Source organism: Neovison vison, chromosome 13, assembly GCF_020171115.1.
Source record: "Neovison vison isolate M4711 chromosome 13, ASM_NN_V1, whole genome shotgun sequence".
NCBI lineage: Eukaryota > Metazoa > Chordata > Mammalia > Carnivora > Mustelidae > Neogale > Neogale vison.
This window is the reverse complement of record NC_058103.1, coordinates 76,202,292-76,225,473: the sequence shown is the minus strand read 5'-3', so window position 1 is coordinate 76,225,473 and position 23,182 is coordinate 76,202,292. Positions and strand designations below refer to the sequence as shown.

Sequence of the window (23,182 nt, the reverse complement as noted above, 5' to 3'; positions counted from 1 at the left end):
TGTTTTCATTTTTCTTGGGTTACAGACTGAGGGATGTGAAGCCACCTATTATTGGGGAGCACAGATGGGTTAACCTGTGCTTCGTGGTTCCTGGTTTACAATAAGGCCAGTGTTCACCAGTGGTGTATAGGTTAGATGAGCTTAGGTTCGAAGATGGGCGTTTTCTGTTGTCACAATCTTTGTGTAAATGCTCATACCACACTTACCTTTAGCTCTTCAGAGTTATTTTTGAGCCATGAACAGAGCATCATTCCTGATCCCATCCCCTCATGAGAGGGTCAGCATCCTTTCTACAATGACACAAACATACTCACTTCATTTTTTTTGTCACCAGAAATGGGGGTCAGCCTACGGTGGAGACGGACCAGTCCCAAAGGCCAGCCTAGCTCCAGCTACATCCCATCTAGAGAACAATGGGTTTATGGTATGTCGTGAAGAGTGGCCCGATTTCTCCTATCACAGGTGAAACGGCGAGTGGTTTAGCCTCATGTTCTTGCAAAGGATCCAGAGAGACAAAAAGATTAACTGAGTGCTTTCCCCCACATTGCCTCCTCGGCGTTCCTGGCCCACCTCAGTCCTGCCCAGTCCAGATCTCTAGGAACTGTATATTTTTAGGAACTTTTTTTTAAAAAAAAATTTAAAGATTCTACTTATTTATTTGATAGACAGAGATCACAAGTAGGCAGAGAGGCAGGCAGAGAGAGAGGAGGAAGCAGGCGCCCCTTGGAGCTGAGAGCCTTATGCGGGGCTCGATGCCAGGACCCTGGGATCATGACCTGAGCTGAAGGCAGAGGCTTTAACCCACTGAGCCACCCAGGTGCCCCTGTATTATTTTTTTAAAAAAAGACTTAGAGAGAGAGAGAGAGAGAGAGAACAAGCTGGGGGAGGGGCAGAGAGAGAAGGGGAGTCAAGCAGACTCCCCACTCAGCAGGAAGCCCGTTGCTGTGATGCTCAATCCCAGGACCCTAAGATTGCAAACAAGCATCAGACGCTTAACCAACTGAGCTACCCAGGCGCCCCCAGGACCTGTATTTTTAACCTGCTGTTGACCCGAGTTTTCTCAGCAGGCAAATTCGGGAGATGCAGATCTACAAATTCTTGCTCAGCCAGCTCTCCGGGGTTAGAGGAAGCCAGCAGACAGCAATAGGGCCCCGACCCCAACCCTGGTTAATCTAACCTATCTCCTGGGCTTACCCCCAGGATCCCAACTGCCCTCCTCGGAAAAGCTTTTCAGCAGTCCAAAGACCCCAGTTGGTCTCTAGCCTCTCCCACTGCCTCTCTGTGTCCCCTTAGAACCTCCTCTGAAGGCCTCTTCTCCAGCTCTCCTCAGTGACCCTCATCCTTATCCCCCTTTTTTTCCAAGCTCCCGTAAGGGTGTTCTCACTCAGTGGGGCTTGAGAAGGGCTCATTAGCCTATCTGCTGCTTCAAAGTAGAGTTCCAAACCTAAGACCCTTTTGGGGGGGCGGGGCAAGATCAAAATTATTTTAAGTATGTAGTAATACTCACCCTTTCTCTATATGTGTGTCCTTTAAGACTCTCTCTCTCTGGGGAGTTATCCAGAAGCTCCTGATATGTGGGGAAAGAATCACCAGTGGGATGTGTGCTTCTGTATTCTTGTGTTTTACTGTTTTCCTCAGCTTTAATTTCTAATATGATAAATATTGATAGATATAACCCACATAACCAAAAAGCTCAATAATTTTTAGGAGTGTAGAGGGATCATTAAGACCAAACACTGGAGAACCAGGGGCCCAGATGAACCTCTCATCGGCGACAGTGACTAAGTGGCTAATTGGAGACATGCATGGGGGCTGCTGAAGGAGGGGGAGGAAATGAGGGAGGGTTGAAGGGAAGAAAGAGCACAGGAAGGGGAACCAGGAGGATGGGAGGAGATGGGGGTAGGCATGGAACGAGAAAGAGCGAGAAGGGAGAAGGGGGAAATAGGAAGGGGAGGGATGGTGGACAGATGGAGGAGGCAGGGAGCCAACCCTTGCTGAAAACAAGCCAAAGACTGAGGACGGTGCTTTATGTATTTCAGTGCCGTCCCTCCACACGCCAGCGAGCTGAGGCTGACAGGGCTTCAGATATCACGTAGGCTAGAACTGGTAGAGCTGGGTCTGAACCTAGGTGCACATCGTTTGGGCCCACGCTGTCCCCTTCTCACTTGCAGCAGAGTCCGGGTATCACCACTGCCCCCTGCTTGCTAGCTGGCCAAGCAGCCATGAGAGTCTGGGATCCAAACACCTTTATGACCTTTCGCCACCTTTACGATGGAGGTAAAGTGTAGAGGAGGTCAAAGGATGGAAGAGGGAGGTGGGTATGGAGTGCCTGCCTCTGGCTCATTGCGGGGTAGGGCTGGCAGCCGGGCCCCACTTCGGTGATGCCGGCCACCCACTCCAAAGCAGCTGCCTTGATTTTGGTTCACAGGTATTTCCCATAAATGGCCATCACTGCAGCCCTCCTTACCTGACCCCCGTTCCTGCCCACGCCTGGTCGTCTCTGGCTGTGCACGCCTGAGAGCGCGTCTGTGTTGGACCCTCCACCATAGCTGGTTTGGTAGGTTTGCCCCCAAGTCTTCCAAAAAAAAAAAAAAAAGAAAAACTGACTACAAAACTCCACTCAGCGTTATTTTCAATATGCAAAATAAAATTTATTACCTGGAGTTACCCTTGGAGTCTCCACATGGTGTGGCATGTTACAAACCAAGTGTTTCATGGATAAATACTAAACAACACCCACTGTGAAATCAAATGCTTCCAGGGGAGGTGGCTTACTGCCCGTGGGGATAAGTGAGTGTTCTAGGGAATACTTCACAGGTTTGTTTTTTTTTTTTTTCCCGTAGCTTTTTTGATTGGAAAGTTATAGGACTGTTTTTGCACATACACTGAAGATGCTCTCTGCTTCTCCAAACATCTAACCTTGAATTTGCTTCCCTTTAGTCTTGGTGACTTTTCTTCTGTACTGTCTTCCTTCACTACTGGAAGGTCCAGATCAGAGTGCAGAGACACTAAAGGGTCTGTAGGGGAGAGGAAGACCAGGAGCAAACTCTGGGACCTCCTGGGAGTGGAGCTGGGGAATCCTGTGAGAGGCACCCTGGGACCTGATTCCTTCAGCAGCTGGCTGGAGTTGGGGAGATCCTGTGCCCATTTCTTCGAGCCCCTGCCCAGCCTGGAATCCACTGGGGAAGAGGAGAGGAATGGCTGAAAAATGGGCCCTTTGGACCAACTTCCTCCTTCCCTCTGGGCTCTCTGGAGTTAAGCAGGGGCCTTGTACATTTCTCTCTCTATCCCAGGGCGCACCGTGTAGTAAAACCCTCATTAAAACATTTGTTTGGGCTGGATCTAATCACCATATTTACTTAAAAGAACTGACGGAAAAGCTAGCCTGTTTGTTTTGTTTTTTTTGAGGGACTTTCCCATTAGGATACCTGCACCAGTCATTCTGAGGGTGGGCCAGGGAACACGTCCTGATGTTTGTAGGAGGCCAGCCAGGTCCAGGCCTGTCTGCTGACCAGGCCCTGCAGCAGCTCTGGACAGTCTCTCTGAGCTGCAGGGCCTGGAGCTGGGCCCACAGGGCCAGAGCCACAACTAGGAGTGGGGGCAGGCTGGAGCAGGGCCCAGAGAGGAGACTGGATGATCTAGGACTTATGGGCACCCCAGGAGCCCAGAACACCCACAGGGCAGGCCTCAACCAGGGGAGACTTCCAGTGTGTGAGCTGACCTGCTATTTCTCCAAGGAATGCATGCTATCTTCATGAACAAGGAGTTTTCTAAAACGAAGAATAAGCCTCAATGCCTTAAAAATGAGGAAAAGAAGGGATCTTAAAACAAAAACACTTGATGTCTTCCAGAAGGAAATGCTGATTTTCAAATAAAGACAAGTAGTTTGTGTGTTATTTTTTTCTCCATAGAAGAGAAGCAAAGACATTATCACCTGGGACCTATCAACTAATTCATGTAATTATATTTTCAATGCAATAAATATGAATATGCTTCATATGGATATGATCTACAATGACACTTGTAGTATCCTGAGTGGATACTACTAATTCTAATACATTTAATACTATGAACAGGTTTTTAAATAGGTTTACTGTCTGTGTTCCCACACAGAAAGGTTTTGCTCTGAGGAGCCTTTGTGTCACAAACAGCATTCAGCTTTTCACTCAAATGACAGGAAATATCCTGTCCAAGGGAGCCGTCACATCATCACAGAAGTCCTAAAGCAAACATCCCGTGTACTCTATGTGCATCTCTCCTCTATTTGTGACAGTTCACACAGAGGGAAATATTTGACCTGAAAAAGACAATGCGAGACTGAAAAAGAGACTACAATAAAAACACATTTTCAAAAGGGATTGTGTCTGATTATGTTCAGAATTTGAATTTTCTTCTATCACAGACCCCTCAACACGGTCTGCCTCGTGCGGTCCGTTAAGGTCAGCACTTCTAGAGGAAAGTTCCAAAAGGCACAGGGCACCCTGAGAGGAATCAGATTTTAGAGTGCTCTGAAAACAAATGTGGTTCAAGGAAGTACTAGGGGATTTATTAAATGCTGAATCTGTGTGGTAATAGAACGCGTGGAGACCATATAATTAGAATAACCTTAAAAATGGATACATTTTAAAAAGTGTTCAAAATGCAAAACACTGGACTTGAAGGTGTTCTAGTGCTGAAGGCCCACACCAGGATCTTTCCAGGGGTGGTCGTTTTAAAAGTAATATCGGTCCGGGCTCCTTTAAGCTACATCGCAATAACCCTCAGGTCCTCTAGAAGAAGATCTATTTCCATTTGGCGGTTTCAAATTCTACCCTCAGATGCCTATGTGTGCATTGTGAGGAGACGATTAGGCCCAGACCTGCAAAGCCACAAAGAGATAATGGTTAGTCCCTTTAGTTAAGGACTTGTGAAACTCGAGTTTAAAAAGATAAAATCAAGGTCAATCTCACACATACACCCCAAAATGAAGCACACACATTTCTTGGATGGTTAACACCTTACTCCTGGCTACTCAAAGGTGCCTCTTCGGCCCTGCCTCTTCCCCTAGCTCTGCTCAGTCATCCACAGGTTATCTGCGGGTGACACTTAGGCTGAGGACCAAAACCAGCTGTATTCACAAACGTCCTTGAGTCATTCACGTGACTTTACTAATTCAGGAAACTCTTGCCCTGGAAGAGGAGCTCACAGATAACTTTGTTGTTTATTTCAGGAACCTCACAGAAATCCTTGGTTTATCCCAAGATTAGACCACTCAACTACTCTCTTCAGAAAAGACTCACTTCTCAGGCATACACAGAGCATCACAAATGATGGTTACTTTTCAAGACTGTCTTCAAAATCTTTTCCCTTCCCCAACAATGTGTCCAGCAATCTTTTTTTTTTTTTTTAAGATTTTATTTATTTATTTGAGAGAGAGAGAGAGCATGAAAGGAGAGAGTTCAGCGGGAGAGGCAGACTCCCTGCTAAGCAGGCAGCCTGATGTGGGACTTGATCCTGGGACTCCAGGATCATGACCTGAGCCGAAGGCAGTCACTCAACCAACTGAGCCACCCAGGCGTCCCCGTGTCCAGCAATCTGAAAACTACTATGCCACAAATTTGTCTAAGCCTAATTCAATCCCTCCAACTGGTTAAATCAGACCCCCTCCCCAAACCTCATAAACATCTCTCTCTGCTTTCCCTTTCTGAAATGCCATGGAGACTGTCAAGTTTGTGCTCTGTCCCCAGGGAGGTAAGAAATACACTTAGCTTTGCTTTATGAATAGGCATTTTGGAGGCATTTCTGGGGAGCCAACAGCCAACAAAGTCATAGAGCTCTTTGAGAATCTGATGAAAGCCACGAGGGCACTTTCTCCAGAAAAATGGATACAGGAAATGTGAGTGACCTATAACTTCAGGGGCTTCACAGATTCCCTAAAGCCCCTCTGTGGGTCTCACAAAAGAATGCACCACGGAATAGGAATGTCCCACTATTGGGAGTGAGATGGGCACCCTGTGGTTTGCCAAAAGCTAGACTCAGCAGAATCCTACTTTCAGGATCAAAGGGGGCTGTTTGGATCACCTGGCCACATTATTACCTCAATTACATGCTGATACATGGTTGTTTCAACCTATGCTCCAATACCTGCACTGATGGGGGACTCACGACCTCTCCGGGGCAACGCACCCCTTCTGTGGCCACAGACAGAGCTGAAATTAGAGCTCTGTCTAGCTCATGTCACCCAGGCTGACTCTGAGCCTCTGCTTTAAGGAAGGCCAATCACTCCTCTCACACACAGAGTCAAATAACAGAGTTTCTCTTACTCTTAGGGTATGATCCCATGATCCTGAGCAAAAAGCAGTCCCATCAGGGGAGACTCGGAGAGTACTAACGCGGTTTTCATGTCCAAACAGGATGGAGACTCGGGACCCCTTCAGAACATCCCAGACATTGATGGTATAATCATTGTATCCAGCGAACAGCAGGCGCCCTCAAAGCAGGAGGATAGGATGGTTACTGAGCCAGTTCTTACCATCCGTTTTTCTTTTTGTGACGTTCACTCACACAATTGGCAGTCGCTTGCTCATTCATTCATTCACTCATTCAGCCCACTGTGATTTCGTGCCCCCATGTGCCAGGCACTGTGCTTTGCCCTGGGGCTTCAGAGAAGACAGCCCAGTCGCTGCCCCTCGAGGAGGGTGCTGGTGGGCAGGCAGGCAGATACGTGAAGGGACACACGGGAGCCCATGGAAGAGGGACAGCAATGGAAGTGCTTAGCTGTGTGTAAAATGCTATGAGATCATGGAGGAAGGAGGATCGAGGAGGGCACTGCACAAAAGTGATAGGAGTTGGCTCTTGGGGGCTGAGGAGGAGTTCGCCAGGCAGAGAAGGGAGGCAAGTGATGCTGTAGGCAGTGGTAGCAGCATGCAGGCAGAAAAGCACAGATTTAGACTCGGGGGCTGTGTCTGGGGAAACTGGTCCTGTCAGAGCAGTCTTAACTTTTATTAGCAGCCTCCCCAGCAGTGAGGGCAGAGAGGCCATGAGCTTCCCGGCATTAAGAAAGGGTCTCTTGCTCCCCTCCTCTGGAAAAGTCCCTTTTCAGCAGGCTGAGGAAGAAAGCCTGTGAAGGGCCCTGCAGATGTGAAGCTGTGTGCATCACTGAAGAACAGCAGTAGGCGGCTCAGCCTTCATTTCCCATAAAATGAAGGGGGTGGGGAGGCTGCTTGGGTAGGGTGACGTGGGGCGAGGGATCATGGAGGAAAACCAGGGCAGACGCAGACTGCTTAATCTGCTGGCTCATGGGGAGTTCCGCTGAGGGAAAGCTTGATCAAGAGCTGGGTTTCGTTTAGGTCCCGCGTAATGGTTTCTGAAAGAAACTGGGAGAGTTTCTGAAAGAAAATCTTACCACTGAGGGAGAAGTCCACACTGGATGCTCCAAATATGATACTGTCTTTGGAGTAGACGGCGACTTCCCTGTCTGCCCGGAGGTCGTAGAGGCGACACTGGGGTGACAAAGAAGACAAAGAAGCACTTATTTCTTCTTCTTTTTTTAAAAATTTATTTATTTGACAGAGATCACAAGTAGGCAGAGAGGCAGGCAGAGAGGGGGAAGCAGGCTTCCCACTGAGCAGAGAGCCCGATGTGGGGCTGGATCCCAGGGCCCTGAGATCATGACCAGAGCCGAAGGCAGAGGCTTAACTCACTGAGCCACCCAGGCGCCCCAAGCAGCACTTATTTTTGGCTCTGGGTTGGGGAAGAGAGGAGCACGGGGCTATTGGCAGGGGCTGCTGGCTTGTGAAGTTTGGGGGATGAGGGAAATACCTCGAGTTTTCTCCCCTAGTATTTTCTCCCATCATCCCAACTCTTAATACTCTGCACGGATCAGTGGATATTCAAAGAAACAGCAAATACAGAGATTTTGGGGGAGACAAAAATAAAAATGAAACTCCTCTTTCTCTTCTGAGAAAGGATACACATTCATTGTAGAAACTACAGAAAAACTCAGAAATGCCCAAAGAAGGAAACAAAAATCACCCTGAATACTAGTACTGACTAACATCTAGGCTATTTCCATCAGTTTTACTTCCATTTTATGTTTGTCTTTACATGGAGTGGGTATTTCATGAAGACTTCTATTAACATCAGGTCATGAGCATTAAATAATCTTCAGAAACACATGACTACCATGGTTGTTGAATATTCCTTATGCAGATATATTAAATCTGTTTAGCCATACCCTCTTAAGAGTTTTGCTTCTGTCTCCTTTACAAATAAAATTTTGATGACTGTTCTTACATATCTCTGATGTTTTCTTCAGAACAGTTAAGGAACAGAATCCCTCAGAATAAAATTGTTTTAAGAAACAGTATGACTGAAGGCGCCTGGGTGGCTCAGTGGTTTAAAGCCTCTGCCTTTGGCTCAGGTCATGATCTCAGGGTCCTGGGATCCAGCCCCGCATTAGGATCTCTGCTCAGCGGGAAACCTGCTGCCTCCTCTCTCTCTCTCTGCCTGCCTCTCTGCCTACTTGTGATCTCTGTCTGTCAAATAAATAAATAAAATCTTAAAAAATAAAAAAAAAGAAATAGTATGACCAGATCAAAGGTGAGGTATATTTTGAAAGCTCTTGGATCATATGGCCAGACTGTTTTTCAGAAGGATGGAACCAAAAGGCCTAGCTCTTTAACCACATCATGTCCACAATGTAGCATTTCACGTCTAATCCAAATGAGCATGGATCCCTTAAGCTTGCAGTTATTGGATTACAGGTGATCTGAAAATGTTTTCAGGTGTTTATTTGCCATTTTGGATTTCCTACTTTGTAAACAGTCAAGATTTTATCAAACTCTTTCAAAAAATTGGGGTGTGTATCTTAGTGATGATGCAACCTCATTCATATCTAAAGGATTTCAATTTGGTCTGTCATATAGATGGCAAGAACTTTTCATAGATGTATGCTCTTATATTTTGTTATACGTTCTTTGGCAGATGGAAGTTTTACATTTTCATTTTTTAAAAAGATCTTATTAATTTGGTATTTATTTGTCTTCTCTCTGGCAAACCCTGAACCAACCACTTTCCCCAGGCTGCCTGGGGAGGTATAGGAAAAGGAACACATAGGGCATGGGAGATATAATAACACATGGGAGAAATAATAAGTACCAAAAATATTTACTTACAGCAGTATTTCTTAACAGGAAAAAACACCCTGAATCTAAACTTTCAAAAATTAACTAGTTAAGTATATACTAGCCTGTCTATAACATGGAGTACTATTCAATTGCTAAGAAAATAAAATGTAGATTGGCTACCTTGGCATCGGAAAATGTTCATAGTCTATTGCTAAGTGAAAACAAATTATAAAGCATTTTGTTTTAAAATAAAGAAGAGAGGAATTCACCCAGCTGTGACTTTACTTGGGCTGGGAGATTAAGATATTTAATCCCCTACCCAAGTTTTCCTCAATGAATTCACTTTATTACGGTAATCAGAAAAACATTAATTTTGAAAAATAAAATTAAATCACTACATTTCTCTTTCAAATAGGAAAAGTTCTCATAATTTAGAAGCATACCGTAGCATCATCTGATCCTGAAGCAAAGGCATCTCCACTTGGGTAGTACCTGCAGAGAGATAGTTTGGATAGAAAGCACTTTATCTAGAATGGTGATTCTCAATCCTGGATGCCTGTCAGAATCATCTGGAAATCACCGGGAAAGTAGTTCCATGCCGGGCTTGTGGAATCAGAGTTGGCATCTCCACTGTGACATAAGAACCACTCATTATAGAGGTAAGAAGGGGAGGCTGATCTGGTTGGCCCACTGGCCTCTAGTTTTCTTTCCTGTAAGTAGGGGACAGTGACAATGGCTTTGCAGAGTTTGGTGAGGAGTAACTGAGATAATGTATATTTGCACCAGGCACTGAACACAGAGCAGGCTGCCTGTAACCGTAGTTTCCACTGATCTGGGACTTGGCTCAGCTCTGAGATAAGAAGTGATTATCTGTGTAGACACTGGGGTTGCAAAGACAAAGCCTCATGCAGATCTCTGCATGGACCACTGCCTCCATGTGATACTTCCCAAAGTCCTACAAAGGACTTCCCCTTGCCCAGCCTCAATTACCTTATTTGAAAAGTGAGGATGATAATGCATTTTCCCTGTTGTAAAGACTGAATAAGATAATATGGGCAAAGAACTTGACATGGCCAGATGGAAAAGCATTCAGCAAATTATACTTATTACTGTTATGTTCATTCTCTTCTCAGTTATCAGGCTTCAGAGGGAGAGAGGAGTCTACCCTGAGACCTAACGGATGTAGGAGAAAGAGGGATCGGGGTAAGGGGAGCAGCACAGGTGAGAGAATGTGCATTTTAAGGAGTGAGTATATAGAGGTTTAATTTATTTTTGTGGCTTTATATTCTATCCAGCATCTTACCAACTTCACTTAATATCTGTATTAATTTCCTTTGATTTTTCTAGGTAATTATTGCACATTTGTCAAAAGCTACAGTCTTTTTCCTTTTTCACTATCCTACAATTGAGGGCAAGGACCTAGAAATTCTTACTAACATTTCTACTGCTAATGTAAATAAGCACTGCTACCTTATTCTTCCTTTTAAGGGGAATAGGTCTACTGTCTTTCCCACTAAGTATAATGAAGATTCTTGGATGATTATATTTCAAATACTGTCTTAACAATGCCATTTTCCAAATTTACATGTCAAGTTCTTGCCTCTCTCTTGGGAACCAGTTCATAGATCCGCTACCTACTCAATTTCTACTTCTGTATATAATAGGCATCTCAAATGTAACTATCCCAAAACAGAGCTCTGGAAAGCATGTGTGACAACTGCCTCCTACCTCTAATTCCTCTAGCCTTCTCTGTCTTAGTAAATGGATCACTGCTTACTGCCCCTTATAAAAGCTTTATGATCCCAAGCTCAGGGTTCTTCTTCTGTAATGGAACCTCTCCATTTCACCCTGTGGAATTGGGGCTCAGGCAACCAGCACAAAAGTGCTGATACTCTGGCTGCTGCCATTGCTAGGAGTAATAAACTGTCCTTCATCTTGAACCCAAGAGTCTCGTGTCTTCTACCAGCAGCTATGAAACTGTGGCAGTCTAACTTGATAGCTTGTAGCTAGGGTAGAATCTCAGAATCCTCACAATTCTGGACATTTCTGTCTCCACGCTGTCTTTAGTTCCAGCCACTGTCACCTTTTTCTTGGACTCATGCAACTTTCTAATTGGCCATCATACTTCCATTCTTGCTTCCCCACAATCTGTTCTCCAAACAGCAGCCAGAGTGATCTCTCAAGGGCAAAACAGAGACGATGTCCACCACCCCTCAAACTGGTCTTTGGTTAGGTCCCTCCACATCTCATCCTAACCCAGCTCTCTGCAAGCCTGGCTCTTTTAAACATCATTTTCTCAGAGAGGACTTCCCTGGCCATCCTAAGCAATAACCCACCCCATCCCATCCGCCTGTTTTACTTTGCACATAGCAGCATCTTAAATCAAATTGTACATTTATTTGTTTGTGCTTTGTCTTATCTCCTGCAAGAAAGTAGAGACCTTGTCTAGCTTGTTCACAAAGTTCCTGGAACAATGTCTAGCATATACATCTCAATAAATATTTGCTGAATAAATGAATGAGAAATACTGACTCTGCTTAGGGAGGAAAATAACACTTACTCTAAATGCCACTGAATTAAGTATCTCCAAGAGATCTGCAGCGCTGTTCAGGGTTACCACAAATCGGCCTTTCTTGCTGGGGGGACCTCTCTTGGCCAAGTGAAATGAGCCTGGAGGTGGTTCCTGGGCTGAGCACTATTACCCCATGCCAGGGACTGCCCGCAGAACAGGGAAGTTACGTGAACGTTCTACTCACTGACCGGACACTGTTGATGTCAGATTCGTGTGTTTCAAAGGCCTGCACGCACTGGCCGGAGCGCATGTCCCACACCATGGCTTTCTTGTCACATCCCTACAAATGCAAAGTTACCCAGAGTTATGGTCACTGCAAGGCCTGTCTGCAGTCGGGCATGAGCTCGCATTACGTAACAGAGCCCTTTACCTCCCATGGGTAAATGGCTCATAACATGCTTTTCTGAGACTAGCATCACCCAAGGCTGCTTTCTTCAACCAATAAGCCCTGAGAAGGTGAGATTGTCTTGAGGTGTGGAGAGCAAGAGAAGGCACCTGGCTGTCCCCTTCAGCGTGTTTTCTTCTTTTGCATCTTTCCAAGTGTGGGTGCAAACCCTCCAGAGCCTCCTTGCTCCCCCTGGGCATTTCTCTCTTTGTTCTGTCCTTCCCTTCCTCCCTCCTCTTCATTTCTGCTTCCCTAAGCCCAGGGGGGGAAGGGCAGGCACACACTGGGTGCAGAGTGGGGCCACCCCGCTGTCTCAGGTGTACAGGTCAGCCGGAGGCAAAGGGAGCGCCCCAGGAGCCGCTGGGTCATCTACGCCTCTGCGGCAAGCTGGCTGGGGGTCATGACCTTGCCAGCAGCAAGATGTGGGTCTCCAGCAGGTCCCTGTCCTGGGCTTCCATCTCGCCATCTGTAAACCCTCTCTCTGGGTTGCTGATGTGACCCAGGGGATCCTAAACGTGAGGTTTTCACATTATACTGTCCTGGCTCCAGGAGCATTTGACACATTCCTGCTGAGCAATGCTGTTACTGAATTTGGGTAGGACAATGTGGACTCTTTTTTTTTTTTTTTTAAGATTTTATTTATTTATTTGACAGAGATAGATCACAAGTAGGCAGAGAGGCAGGCAGAGAGAGAGAGAGGAGGAAGCAGGCTCCCTGCTGAGCAGAGAGCCCGATGCGGGACTCGATCCCAGGACCCTGAGATCATGACCTGAGCTGAAGGCAGCGGCTTAACCCACTGAGCCACCCAGGCGCCCCAACTCTTAATAGTCAAATAGAAGACGTAAAGGCTTAAAACTGGTGTTCGAGTTGCTGGTTTCAACCTCAGAGAGAAGAGAGGGATGAAGCACCACAGCTAGTACCTCAGAAGCCCCGCAGTGGGGGTTCAGCGCTCCAATCATCTTTAATGAGAATGCAGACAAAGCAAGCGGGAGCGTCTTCTCTTCTTCTGAGGACACTAAGTCAAACAGAGTTTAGTGCTCTGAAGGAGACAGTATAACCTACAGTGCTATCAACTATTTGAAAAGGCAGTAGAGTTGAGGAGGCACAGATACAGCTATTCGAAGACCCAGAAATGAAACATACACAGATGGGGCCAAATACCCAAGAAGAAACTGGGGTTCCTGCTGGTTACAGGCCACACAGTCCCTGCCTAATGCCCAGCACCAAGACGCCGGCAGCTCGGAGCCAAGGGCCCCTGCATCCTCCAGCTGCAAAGGACACGTGATGGTGTGTCCAGGGCCTCCTCTCCCCACTCTCCTGACTAAAGTGAGACAGGACTCCAGCCAGGTCAGCCAGCTCAGTTCCCCACTCTTATTCCTGGCCGTCTACAGAAACACCCCTGACATCTGTCTGACCCGCTGTTGGCTCCTCCACCTAATATATTCCACAGCATATCCCGGGGCCGTGGAGTACTGCTCTGCATCATGCCCAATTTATAGACGAGGAAATGGAGTCAGAGAGCAAAGCCGTGACCCCAGCATCCTAGTCTAGTGCTCCTGTGTGCCACCGTGTCTGACCCTGAGCCTTCAGATGCTCTGTTCCCTGTGCGCTGGGGTGGGAGGGTGCTGGTGATGTGCAGGGCTGGGGCAGGAGAGTCCCCAAGCCCTGATCACACCACAATGCTGCCTCACCTCAGCAGCCATCTGACCAGCTTGGTACCCTTATGCTCATCTCCAATGCTCTCAGCTGCTAACTCTGCTGTTTATTTGAGGAATAACATTTTCAGGGCACCTGAGTGGCTCAGTTCATTGAGCGACTGCCTTTGGCTCCTGTCATGATCCTGGAGTCCCTGGGGTGAGTCCGCACTGAAGAAGAGTCTTTTCTCTCTGACACTCCCCTTTCTCCTGCTCTCTCTCTCTTTCTCTCTCTCTCTCAAATAAATAAATAAAATCTAAAAAAACCCTAAACGTGTTCAAATGCAGCAGATATGCACCTTAAGTCACAGCATTCACATGAGGAGAACATTCCAGATCCCTCTGCAGACTGAATGTCAGCAGCAGAACAGGAGACCCTCACAGCCCCTCACCATAACCTCCCACCACATGCTGCCCTTACTGTGGGAGCAGGGGATGTGACAGAGAGCTGAGGACAATTCCTCCCAGAGAAATGTCCGGTCAACTCCCTAGAAATGACAAGAATTGCTACCATCACCCTCCCAAGGAGAGGAAGGACCCCGAGGGATTTTGCTTGGGCCTTTACCCCAGACACGAAGGTGTTGCCTGTTTCTGAGGGGGCCAGGTCCAAGCAGAGCACGTCAGCCCCGTGTCCGTGGAAACTCTGCAGCAGCTGCCCGCTCTCCACGTCCCACAGTGCACACGTCCCGTCGCCGCTCGCTGTCAGGATCTGTCCCCAGAGAAGGGCGGGAAGAACAATGGTATCAGAATCTGTGCTGGGGGAAAGTCACTCAGATGCTGAAAGCTGACTGGGGAGAAGGAGGCTCTTGGAACACACACACGGACACATGCTTTGCTATACCTGGATTCAAGCACAGACGTATTTCTCCTGTCCTATGAAAACAAAGTCCCTTTGCGACATGCTCACTGTCCTTGAGATGTGTGTTTATGTGCCTGTCTCCAGGGGCACAAAGTCGAGCAGGGCCTCCGTGCCATATCCACAGAGCTCTGTGATGGCCCGGGGTCGTGGAGGGAGTGCTCCGTGAATGTCTGGGGGAACAGAACTGGCGCAGCCCCCATGAGCAGGCCAGATACCTCAAGTGCTTCTCAGATCCTAACATGCTCCCCAGCCATGGGGCTGCCTGCTAATATCGCACCTGGGGTGGAGCCTGGGACCATTCCCCCCAACCCCCAGCCCTCACAAACCCTCACCTGGTAGCAGTGAGGAGCCCTGCACCCCACCAGGCAGCATTTTGTGAGATACGTGCCCCTGTGGCTGCTTCTCCCCAGAGCAGGGCCTAGATGGTCCTAGGGCCCCCCCAAGAGGGCCACACGCATGCCCTCATAGACTCAACAAGCCTGTGCTGGGTGCTGACGACATTCAGCTGCCCTGCTAGTAGGCATTAATTAGGGTTTGCACAAAGACTGTGTCTTGGTCCCGGCTCTCCGCTCTCTCGGAGCACAGTTGAACAGAACTGGCATTACTAAGACCTGACACCAACCAAATTCCCTGCCCCTGTGTTGAACAATTCCGAGCCCAGGCACACTCTCCTGGTGTTCTGTGAGGCAATACTGAGAATACGTGAAAACAATCTAGCGGCCTGCTTCAGGACACACCTGCTCCTGCAAGATAAGACTGTGAACCAACAAAACAACTTATTTACCAAGACAAACAGCTTGCTCATCCAGACTGACTTCAAGACCTTCATCTTGTGGGGCTCCCTGATCCAAAGCTAGTAATGTTGTAGCCAGTTTCCTGCCTCAAGACACCCACCTTAAAAATCACTCAGCCTGGACCCCCAAACCCTCCAAGTACCCTTCCTTGATTTCTTCATTTTGAGATGCTATGAGGATTCTGGCAAGTTGGGGTTCTCCCTTGCTGCAGGTCTAAGAAGGTTTTGCTGGAGGAACGCCTGGGTGGCTCAGTGGGTTAAAGCCTCTGCCTTCAGTCCTGGTCTCAGGGTCCTGAGATTGAGCCCCAGGTCGGGCTCTCTGCTCAGTGGGGAGCCTGCTTCCTCCTATCTCTCTGCCTGCCTCTCTCTCAAATAAATAAATAAAATATTAAAAAAAAAAAAGGTTTTGCAGGACAGCAAGTTTTTCCGAGGATCTCGGCAGACAAGACTGTGATGACTCACGATCAAGTGAGAAGTGCTGAGATCCGGGTGGGCCCATGGGAGGGACCCCAAACCCACCCCAGCAACATCTGAGCGGCTCTCCAAGGGTGAGTGAGTGCTGGCTGGGTGAAGGCCCACCTCAGCGGGAAAGGAGAAGTGTGAGGACTTTAGCCTGTAGGCCAGACTGAGGGGAGGGGAGGGGAGAGGAGGGGGTAAGCTTCCAAGGGAGATAAGATCAAGGGCAGATTTTAGGAAAACGTGTCTAAGGTCTATGCGGCCACCCCCAAGCTGCTTCTGTAAACTGACAAGTACAAAGGCCACACAGACAGTGAGAGGAACGCTGTGATGCCTGGGGGAAAGCATGGTGAGTGGAGTTAGGGTCACAGTAGGTGGGTGGGTGGGTGTCTGTGTGTGTGTGTGCCCACAAGTGCCCACGGCTTGGGCTTAGGCAGAGCACAGCGCCCTGTGTCCGGGGGAAAGGCCGCGGAGATGCAGGTCTCACAGACTCTGGGACCCAGCTGACCATACTGCAGAGCCCCGGGCGGTCCGTCCCGAGCAGCCATGGGTTGGGGGATCCACAAGGGCCAATAAGCTCTAGACGCACAACCTCCTGATGCCCCAGCTTCCTGCTGCTCCCAGGGTCTGGATGAGGTGATAAGACCGCACAGGAAGGGGCTCTTGTGGCATCACGGCAAATACGGTGGGGCCCTCTGTGGGTGGAGATTACCAAGGAAAGGAAATGAGCGAGTGCTGGCTTAGGGACTGCAAGCCTTCAGTGCACCCATGGACTGCCCTGTACCTCCAAATTCCTCCTGCTGCTGGTTTTCTCTTCTCCTCTTCCCTCCTGTTCTTGCCCCTTCTCTTTTACACACTGGGCCTAGCACTTAGAAAGAATCTCCTTTTCTCTGCAGGAGGGAAACCACATTATACCCAGGGGACTCTACTCCCACCCTGGCCTGGTGCCTAGCTGGCTGCAGCATGTCCGAGTGTGTTTCCTCCTAGACAGTCTGGGGAGGCCCAGACTCGCCTTGCAGCTAGGAGAAGTGGCTTTGGAGCTCCTCCCTGGAGCCAGAGCTGCTTGAGCTCCAGAGAGCTTAGGGCTCTCTGGCACAGTCCCCAAGGCCCTCCTCAGAGCTCCCACTCATGGGCAACTCTCAAATGTGGGGACTCTCTGAGGCTGCAAAGCTCCTGCCACTGTTCATGGGGTTCTCCATGCTTGGCTTCCTTCAGGTGGCCCGGTTCACCCAACAAGATGACCTAGGCTGGTAGAAGTTAGTTTATGAACGCACAAGACTTGGACTGGGTCTTAATTTCTGTACTTATATTTTATAATATGCTGTAATTCCCTTCAATCTCTCTAAGCCCACACCTATTCCTGTCCTAACACTTACAAAGGGCCAGTAATCTCCCATCTTTTTTGGGACACCCAAACAATCTGCTTTAAACGATTACCTCAGCCTAGCTCTTTAATTTGCAGATTTTCGGGGCACCTGGGTGGCTCAGTGGGTTAAAGCTTCTGCCTTCAGCTCAGGTCATGATCCCAGGGTCCTGGGATCGAGCCCCGCATTGGGCTCTCTGCTCAGCGTGGAGCCTGCTTCCTCCCTCTCTCTCTGCCTCTCTGCCTACTTGTGATCTCTGTCTGTCAAATGAATTAAAAAAAAAATCTTAAAAAAAAATTGCAGATTTTCCATGCCATATTCTTCAACCAAAGAGATGAATATTTTTAAAAAGTTACAAGTAAATTCTTCATAGTAAAAAATATTTTAAAAATTCTTTTTATATTTTTGTGATCTTCACTACAATATAAGTAAAAATGGAATTTAAAAACCAAACACTCAATCACGATAAATGCACGAAACAGAACCTCTTACTCGCGGTCAGTCATTTATTCTGGAATGTAGGGATGTTGCAGGTTTAACACCAGTCTTCTGCCAGCCTCTTGACTTTTTTTTTTCCAACCTTGATCACCAGAATGGAAGGAAGCTCAAGGTTCATTAAGGTATCCCAACCAGGCCATGCATCAGAATCACCCAGGAAGCTGTGAGATACTATCAACAATAATAAAGTAATAAAACCTAACATTTATTGATATTTACCAGGGGCTGTACTATTTTACACAAATCATCTCACTGAATCCTCAGAAAACCTCATGAGAGAGGAGTTTACTACCATTCTCTCAAGGTGAGAAAAAGAAAACAGAATAAAACTTTGTTTGGGACTGACCAGCTAGGATACAGGGAAGCTGAGATTTGATCCCAGCAGTATGACGCCAAGCCAAGACCTTTGCCCTGCTCTGTTTCCCAGGACACATCCCCTGCGGAAGTGGCCCGCAGGACCTTCTCTACCTGGGGCTGGCGACTTATTTGGAGGAAAGCACTTTCTCCTTCACAGGTGCCCCTTTGATCTCCACCTCCAGCACCTGCGGCAACACAGAGGGGGTGGGCAGGGAGGGGGTGGCGATGGGACCTCACCAGAGGGACTTCAGATGTCTGAAGACTCACTGTTCTTGCATCCCTCTGAGCCTTCCTTCATCCAGACTAAATGTCCTCTATTAATTTGTTCTCAGCCCCAAAGACGGCGGGTTCTGGCACCACAGCCAAGCCGGGCCACAGCGCCCCCTACTGAACAGGTCTGTGAGAATCCTGGTGGCAAACAACGGGTGCAAAGTCCCAACACCCCTCCGCTCAGCAATTAAACAGTTACCCAGTTCCCTGGTCTCCCTGCCGCCAGCCTCGCCTCCCCTTCCGACCCCAGTGAGATGAAAACATAGTGGGCCACGGAAGGCTTTCATCTTACCCAGAAGCTCTCCTGCTTAAAAGAAACCCAAATCTGACCCAGAGCCTGCAATGGCTGAGGCCAGACTCAAGGGCCCTGTGATTTGGCCCTGCCCACCTATCAGGCTGCCTGTCTCCCTCTGGGGTGCCCTCACACTGCCCTGGCCACAGCCCCTCCCTCCACGGCTGGCTCAGGCAGCCCTTTGCAGCAAGTTTGGGACCACCCCTCCCATTCCCAGCTCTCCGCTTCCCCCGCTGCTCAGTCACAGACAGTTTCCGTGAAGGTCCTGAGAACAGAGCCTGAGTGTGAGCAAGTCCACCCCCGGAACCGGTGGTATCTGGCAACGTGGGTGGTGGGCACCTACGAAGATTTGCTAAGTAGGCATGAATGAATAAGCCAAAGATCCTTTTATGATGTGTTAAGAAACTTAGTCAAAGGGTTGAAGTTGTAATGTTTTCGCCTTGTAGTTTATTCAAAGTGCGATCAGGCTTACTAGTGAAAGCCTTTTCTTTTGCTATTTGAGAAAACACAAGTGTGAGGTGTATAAAATGCACAACTCTGAAGATGTATAAAATGCACAACTCTGAAGCACAGCAGCTTTACACACATAAGCACATGCAGACTCAGACTGCAGGATAGGAATTTCCACACCCTCAGAAGGCTCTCTGTTCTACTCCCACGACCACCAAGTTAATTAGAGGAGGATGTTTTATGTGGTATGCAGTTTATCTCAGCTCTGTCATTAATTAACGGCCCTGACTTTCCCCATTTTTGATTTATTAAAAATAATAATGATAACCAATGAAAAACAACAGGAAGGTCCTCTTAGAGCCAGCTGCTAGAGCATATCTCTCCTTACATACTTAATACTTACATTGCACAAGACAGGCTTTCAAACAAAGACTGTAACAAGAGACAAAGAAGGGCACTACATAATGACAAAGGGAAAAATCCAATAGGAAGATAGAATGATTGTAAATATCGATGCACCTCACATAGGAGCACCTAAATACATAAAGGAACTATTAACAGACACAAAGGAAGAAACTGACAGAAGTTTAATAATAATATGGGACTTCAACACTCTGCGTACATCAATGGATAGATCATTTAGACAGAAAATGAACAAGGAGATAGTGGCTTTGAGTGACACATTGGGCCAGATGAACTCAAAATATATTTAGAATATTCCATCCCCAAACAGTGGGATACACATTGTTTTCAAGTACACAAAGAACGTTCTCCAGAATGGATCACATGTTAGGCCACAAAACAAGTCTCAGTAAATTCAAAAAGACTGAAATCATATCATTCATCTTTTTAAGCATCACAGCTAAGCACAGTCAATCACAAGAAAACACCTCGGAGGAATACAAACTACCCGGAGGCTGAATAACAGGCCACTAAATAACAGATGGGTCAACTAAGAAATCAAGGAGGAAATAAAAATACATGGAGACAAGTGAAAACAAAAACCCAAAGTCCAAAATCGTTAGGATGCAGCAAAAATGTCCCCTAAGAGGTCCAGTTATAGCAAAATAGGTGTTCCTCAAGAAGCAAGAAATATCTTGAATAAACAACCCAACCTAATACCTAAAGGAGCTAGAAAAAGAACAAAGGCCAAAGCCAGTAGAAGGAAATAATAAAGATTAGAGAAGAAATAAATGACAGAGAGACAAAAACAAACAAACAAACAAACAAACAAACCACACACACATAATAGAACACATTGATGAAACCAGGAGCTGGTTCTCTGAAAAGATCAACAAAACTGACAAACCTTTAGGCAGACTCATCAAAAAAGAAAAGAAAGAACTCAAATAATATCAGAAATGAAGGAGAAAAAAATAAAAGCTGACACTAGAGAAACACAAAGGATTGTAAGAGGATATTATGAAAAATTATATGCCATATCCAAATTGGATAATCTAGAAGAAATAGATAAATTTGTAGAAACACATAACCTTCCAAAACAGAATCAAGAAGAGATAGAAAATTTGAACAGATGGGTTACTAGCAATGAAATTGAATTAGTAATTTTATTTTTTTTTAAGATTTTATTTATTTATTTGACAGAGAGAGATCACAAATAGGCAGAAAGGCAGGCAGGGTGTGGGGGAAGCAGGCTCCCCGCTGAGCAGAGAGCCCGATGCGGGGCTCGATCCCAGGACCCTGAGATCATGACCTGAGCCAAAGGCAGAGGCTTAACCCACTAGCCACCCAGGACCCCTTGAGTCAGTAATTAAAAAAAAAAAACTCCTGAAAGACAAAAGTCCAGGACTAGATGGCTTCACAGGTCAATTCTACCAAATACTTAGAGTTAATACCTATTGAATCAAATTGTTCCAAAAAATAGAGAAACGAAAGCTCCCAAATTCATTTTACAAAACCAGCATTACACTGATACCAAAACCAAAGACACTCCAAAAGAAGAGTACTACAGAAGAGTACTCTGATGAACATAGATACAAAAATCCTCAACAAAATATAAACAAACTGCATTTAACAATACATTAAAAAAATCACTCACCATGATCAAATAGATATTTATTCCAGAGATGAAGGGTGGTTCAATATTCACAAACCAAAATGATACATCACATTAATGAGAAAAAGGATTAAAAACCTTATAATCATCTCAGTAGATGCAGAAAAAGCATTGGACAAGATTCAACATCTATTCATGATAAAAACTCTCAAAGAAGTAGATTAGAGAGAACATACCTCAACATAATAGATAATAAAGGCCACAAGTGAAAACTCACAGCTAACATCATAGTCAATGGGGACAAACTGAGAGCTTTTTCTCTATGATCAGGAAGAAGACAATCCATTCTCACCACTTTTACTCAACATAGTACTGGGAGTCTTAGCCACAGCAACCAAACAAGAAAAAGAAAGAAAAGGCTTCCAAATTGGTAAGGAAGAAGTTAAAGTGTCACTATTTACAGATGACTTGAGAGTATATAGAAAACCCTAAGGATTCCAGCAAAGAAACTACTAGAACTTATAAATGAATTCAGTGATGCTGCAGGATAAAAAATTAATACACAGAAATAAGTTGCATTTCTATACACTAATAATGAAGCAGCAGAATGAGAAATTAAGAAAATAATCCCATTTACAATTGCACCAAAAAGAAGAAAATACCTAGGAATAAACTTAACTAAGGAGGTTGAAAGACCTGTACTCTGAAAACTATAAAACATCAATGAAAGAAACTGAAGACGACACAAACAAATGGGAAGATATTCCATGTTCCAAAACCAATATTGTTAAAATGTCCATACTACCCAAAGCACGATTTAATACTCCCTATTAAAACACCAACAACATTTTTCACAGAACTAGAACAAACAATCCTAATACTTGTATGGAACACAAAAGACACCAAACAGCCAAAGCAATCTTGAGAAAGAAGAACAAAGCTGAAGGTATTCAATCCCAGCTTTCAAGATATACTACAAAGCTGTAGTAATCAAAGCATTATGGTACTAGTACAAAGATCAATGGAACAGAGATCATGACACACACAGATCAATGGAACAGAGTAGAGAGCTCAGAAATAAATCCATGCTCTTATGGATTAATCGACCAGGAAAGGAAGCAAGAAATATCTAATGGAAAGAAGACAGTGTCTTCAACAAATGGTGCTGGGAAAACTGGACAGCTACATGCAAAAGAATGAAACTGGGCCACTTTCTTAGACCACACACAAAAAGTAAACTCAAAATGGATTAGAGACTTAACATGATAACTGAAGCCATAAAATTCCTAGAAGAAAACATAGGCAATCATTTCTTTGACATTGCCGTATAAACATTGTTCTAAGTATGTCTCTTCTGCTAAGGGAAACAAAAACAAAATCAAACTTTTGGGATTACACCAAAATAAAAGACTTTTGCACAGAGAAGGAAACCATCAACAAAATAGAAAGATAACCTACTGAATGGGAAAAGATATTTGCATTTGACATATCTAATAAGGGGTTAATATCCCCAATTCAGAAAGAACTTATACAACTCAACACCAAAAGAGGTAAATAATCTAAGTTAAAAATGGCAGAGGACTTGAATAGACATTTTTCCAAAGAAAACATAGAGGTGGCCAAAAGAAACATGAAAAGATGCTCAACATTATTCATTATCAGGGAAATGCAAAGGAAAATTACAGTGAGATATCACCTCACAACTGTCAGAATGGCTAGTACCAAAAACATAAGAAATAATAAGTGTTGGCCAGGATGTGGAGAAAAAGAATCCTCTTGTACTGTTAGGGGGAATGCAAATTTTGGTTCCTCAAAAGTTAAAAACAGAACTACCCTATGATCCGGTAATTTTACTAGTGGGTATTTTACCCAAAGGAAATAAAAATGCTAATTAAGAAAGATGTGTGTACCCCAATGTTTATTGCAACATTATTTATCATAGCCAAATTATGGAAGCAACCCAGGTGTCCATCCATAGATGAATGGATAAAGAAGATGTGGCATACAGATACAGATATAGATATAGATAGAAAGATACACACACACACACACACACACACACACACAG

The 23,182-nt window shown here is 45.9% G+C and overlaps 1 protein-coding gene across 4 annotated transcripts in view; it reads right to left on the bottom strand.

The window, feature by feature from the left end:
- Positions 1–23,182, bottom strand: part of GNB5 (G protein subunit beta 5) — a 47,327-nt gene that overhangs the window by 3,035 nt on the left and 21,110 nt on the right. For 2 of the 4 annotated variants that reach the window (XR_006381541.1, XR_006381542.1), the window contains exons 6-14: positions 14,324–14,467; positions 11,868–11,959; positions 9,551–9,599; positions 7,385–7,481; positions 6,303–6,469; positions 3,722–4,858; positions 2,468–2,575; positions 1,508–1,567; positions 207–290 (exon numbers count right to left, since the gene is read on the bottom strand). Coding sequence is in view for 2 of the 4 variants with exons in the window: in XM_044229652.1 (XP_044085587.1) it covers positions 4,847–4,858; positions 6,303–6,469; positions 7,385–7,481; positions 9,551–9,599; positions 11,868–11,959; positions 14,324–14,467 (561 nt within the window). In the remaining 2 variants the exon portion in view is untranslated. Of the gene's footprint in view, positions 1–206; positions 291–1,507; positions 1,568–2,467; positions 2,576–2,629; positions 4,859–6,302; positions 6,470–7,384; positions 7,482–9,550; positions 9,600–11,867; positions 11,960–14,323; positions 14,468–23,182 lie in introns of those variants that run through there. The other 2 variants (XM_044229652.1, XM_044229651.1) reach the window with 1 other exon arrangement.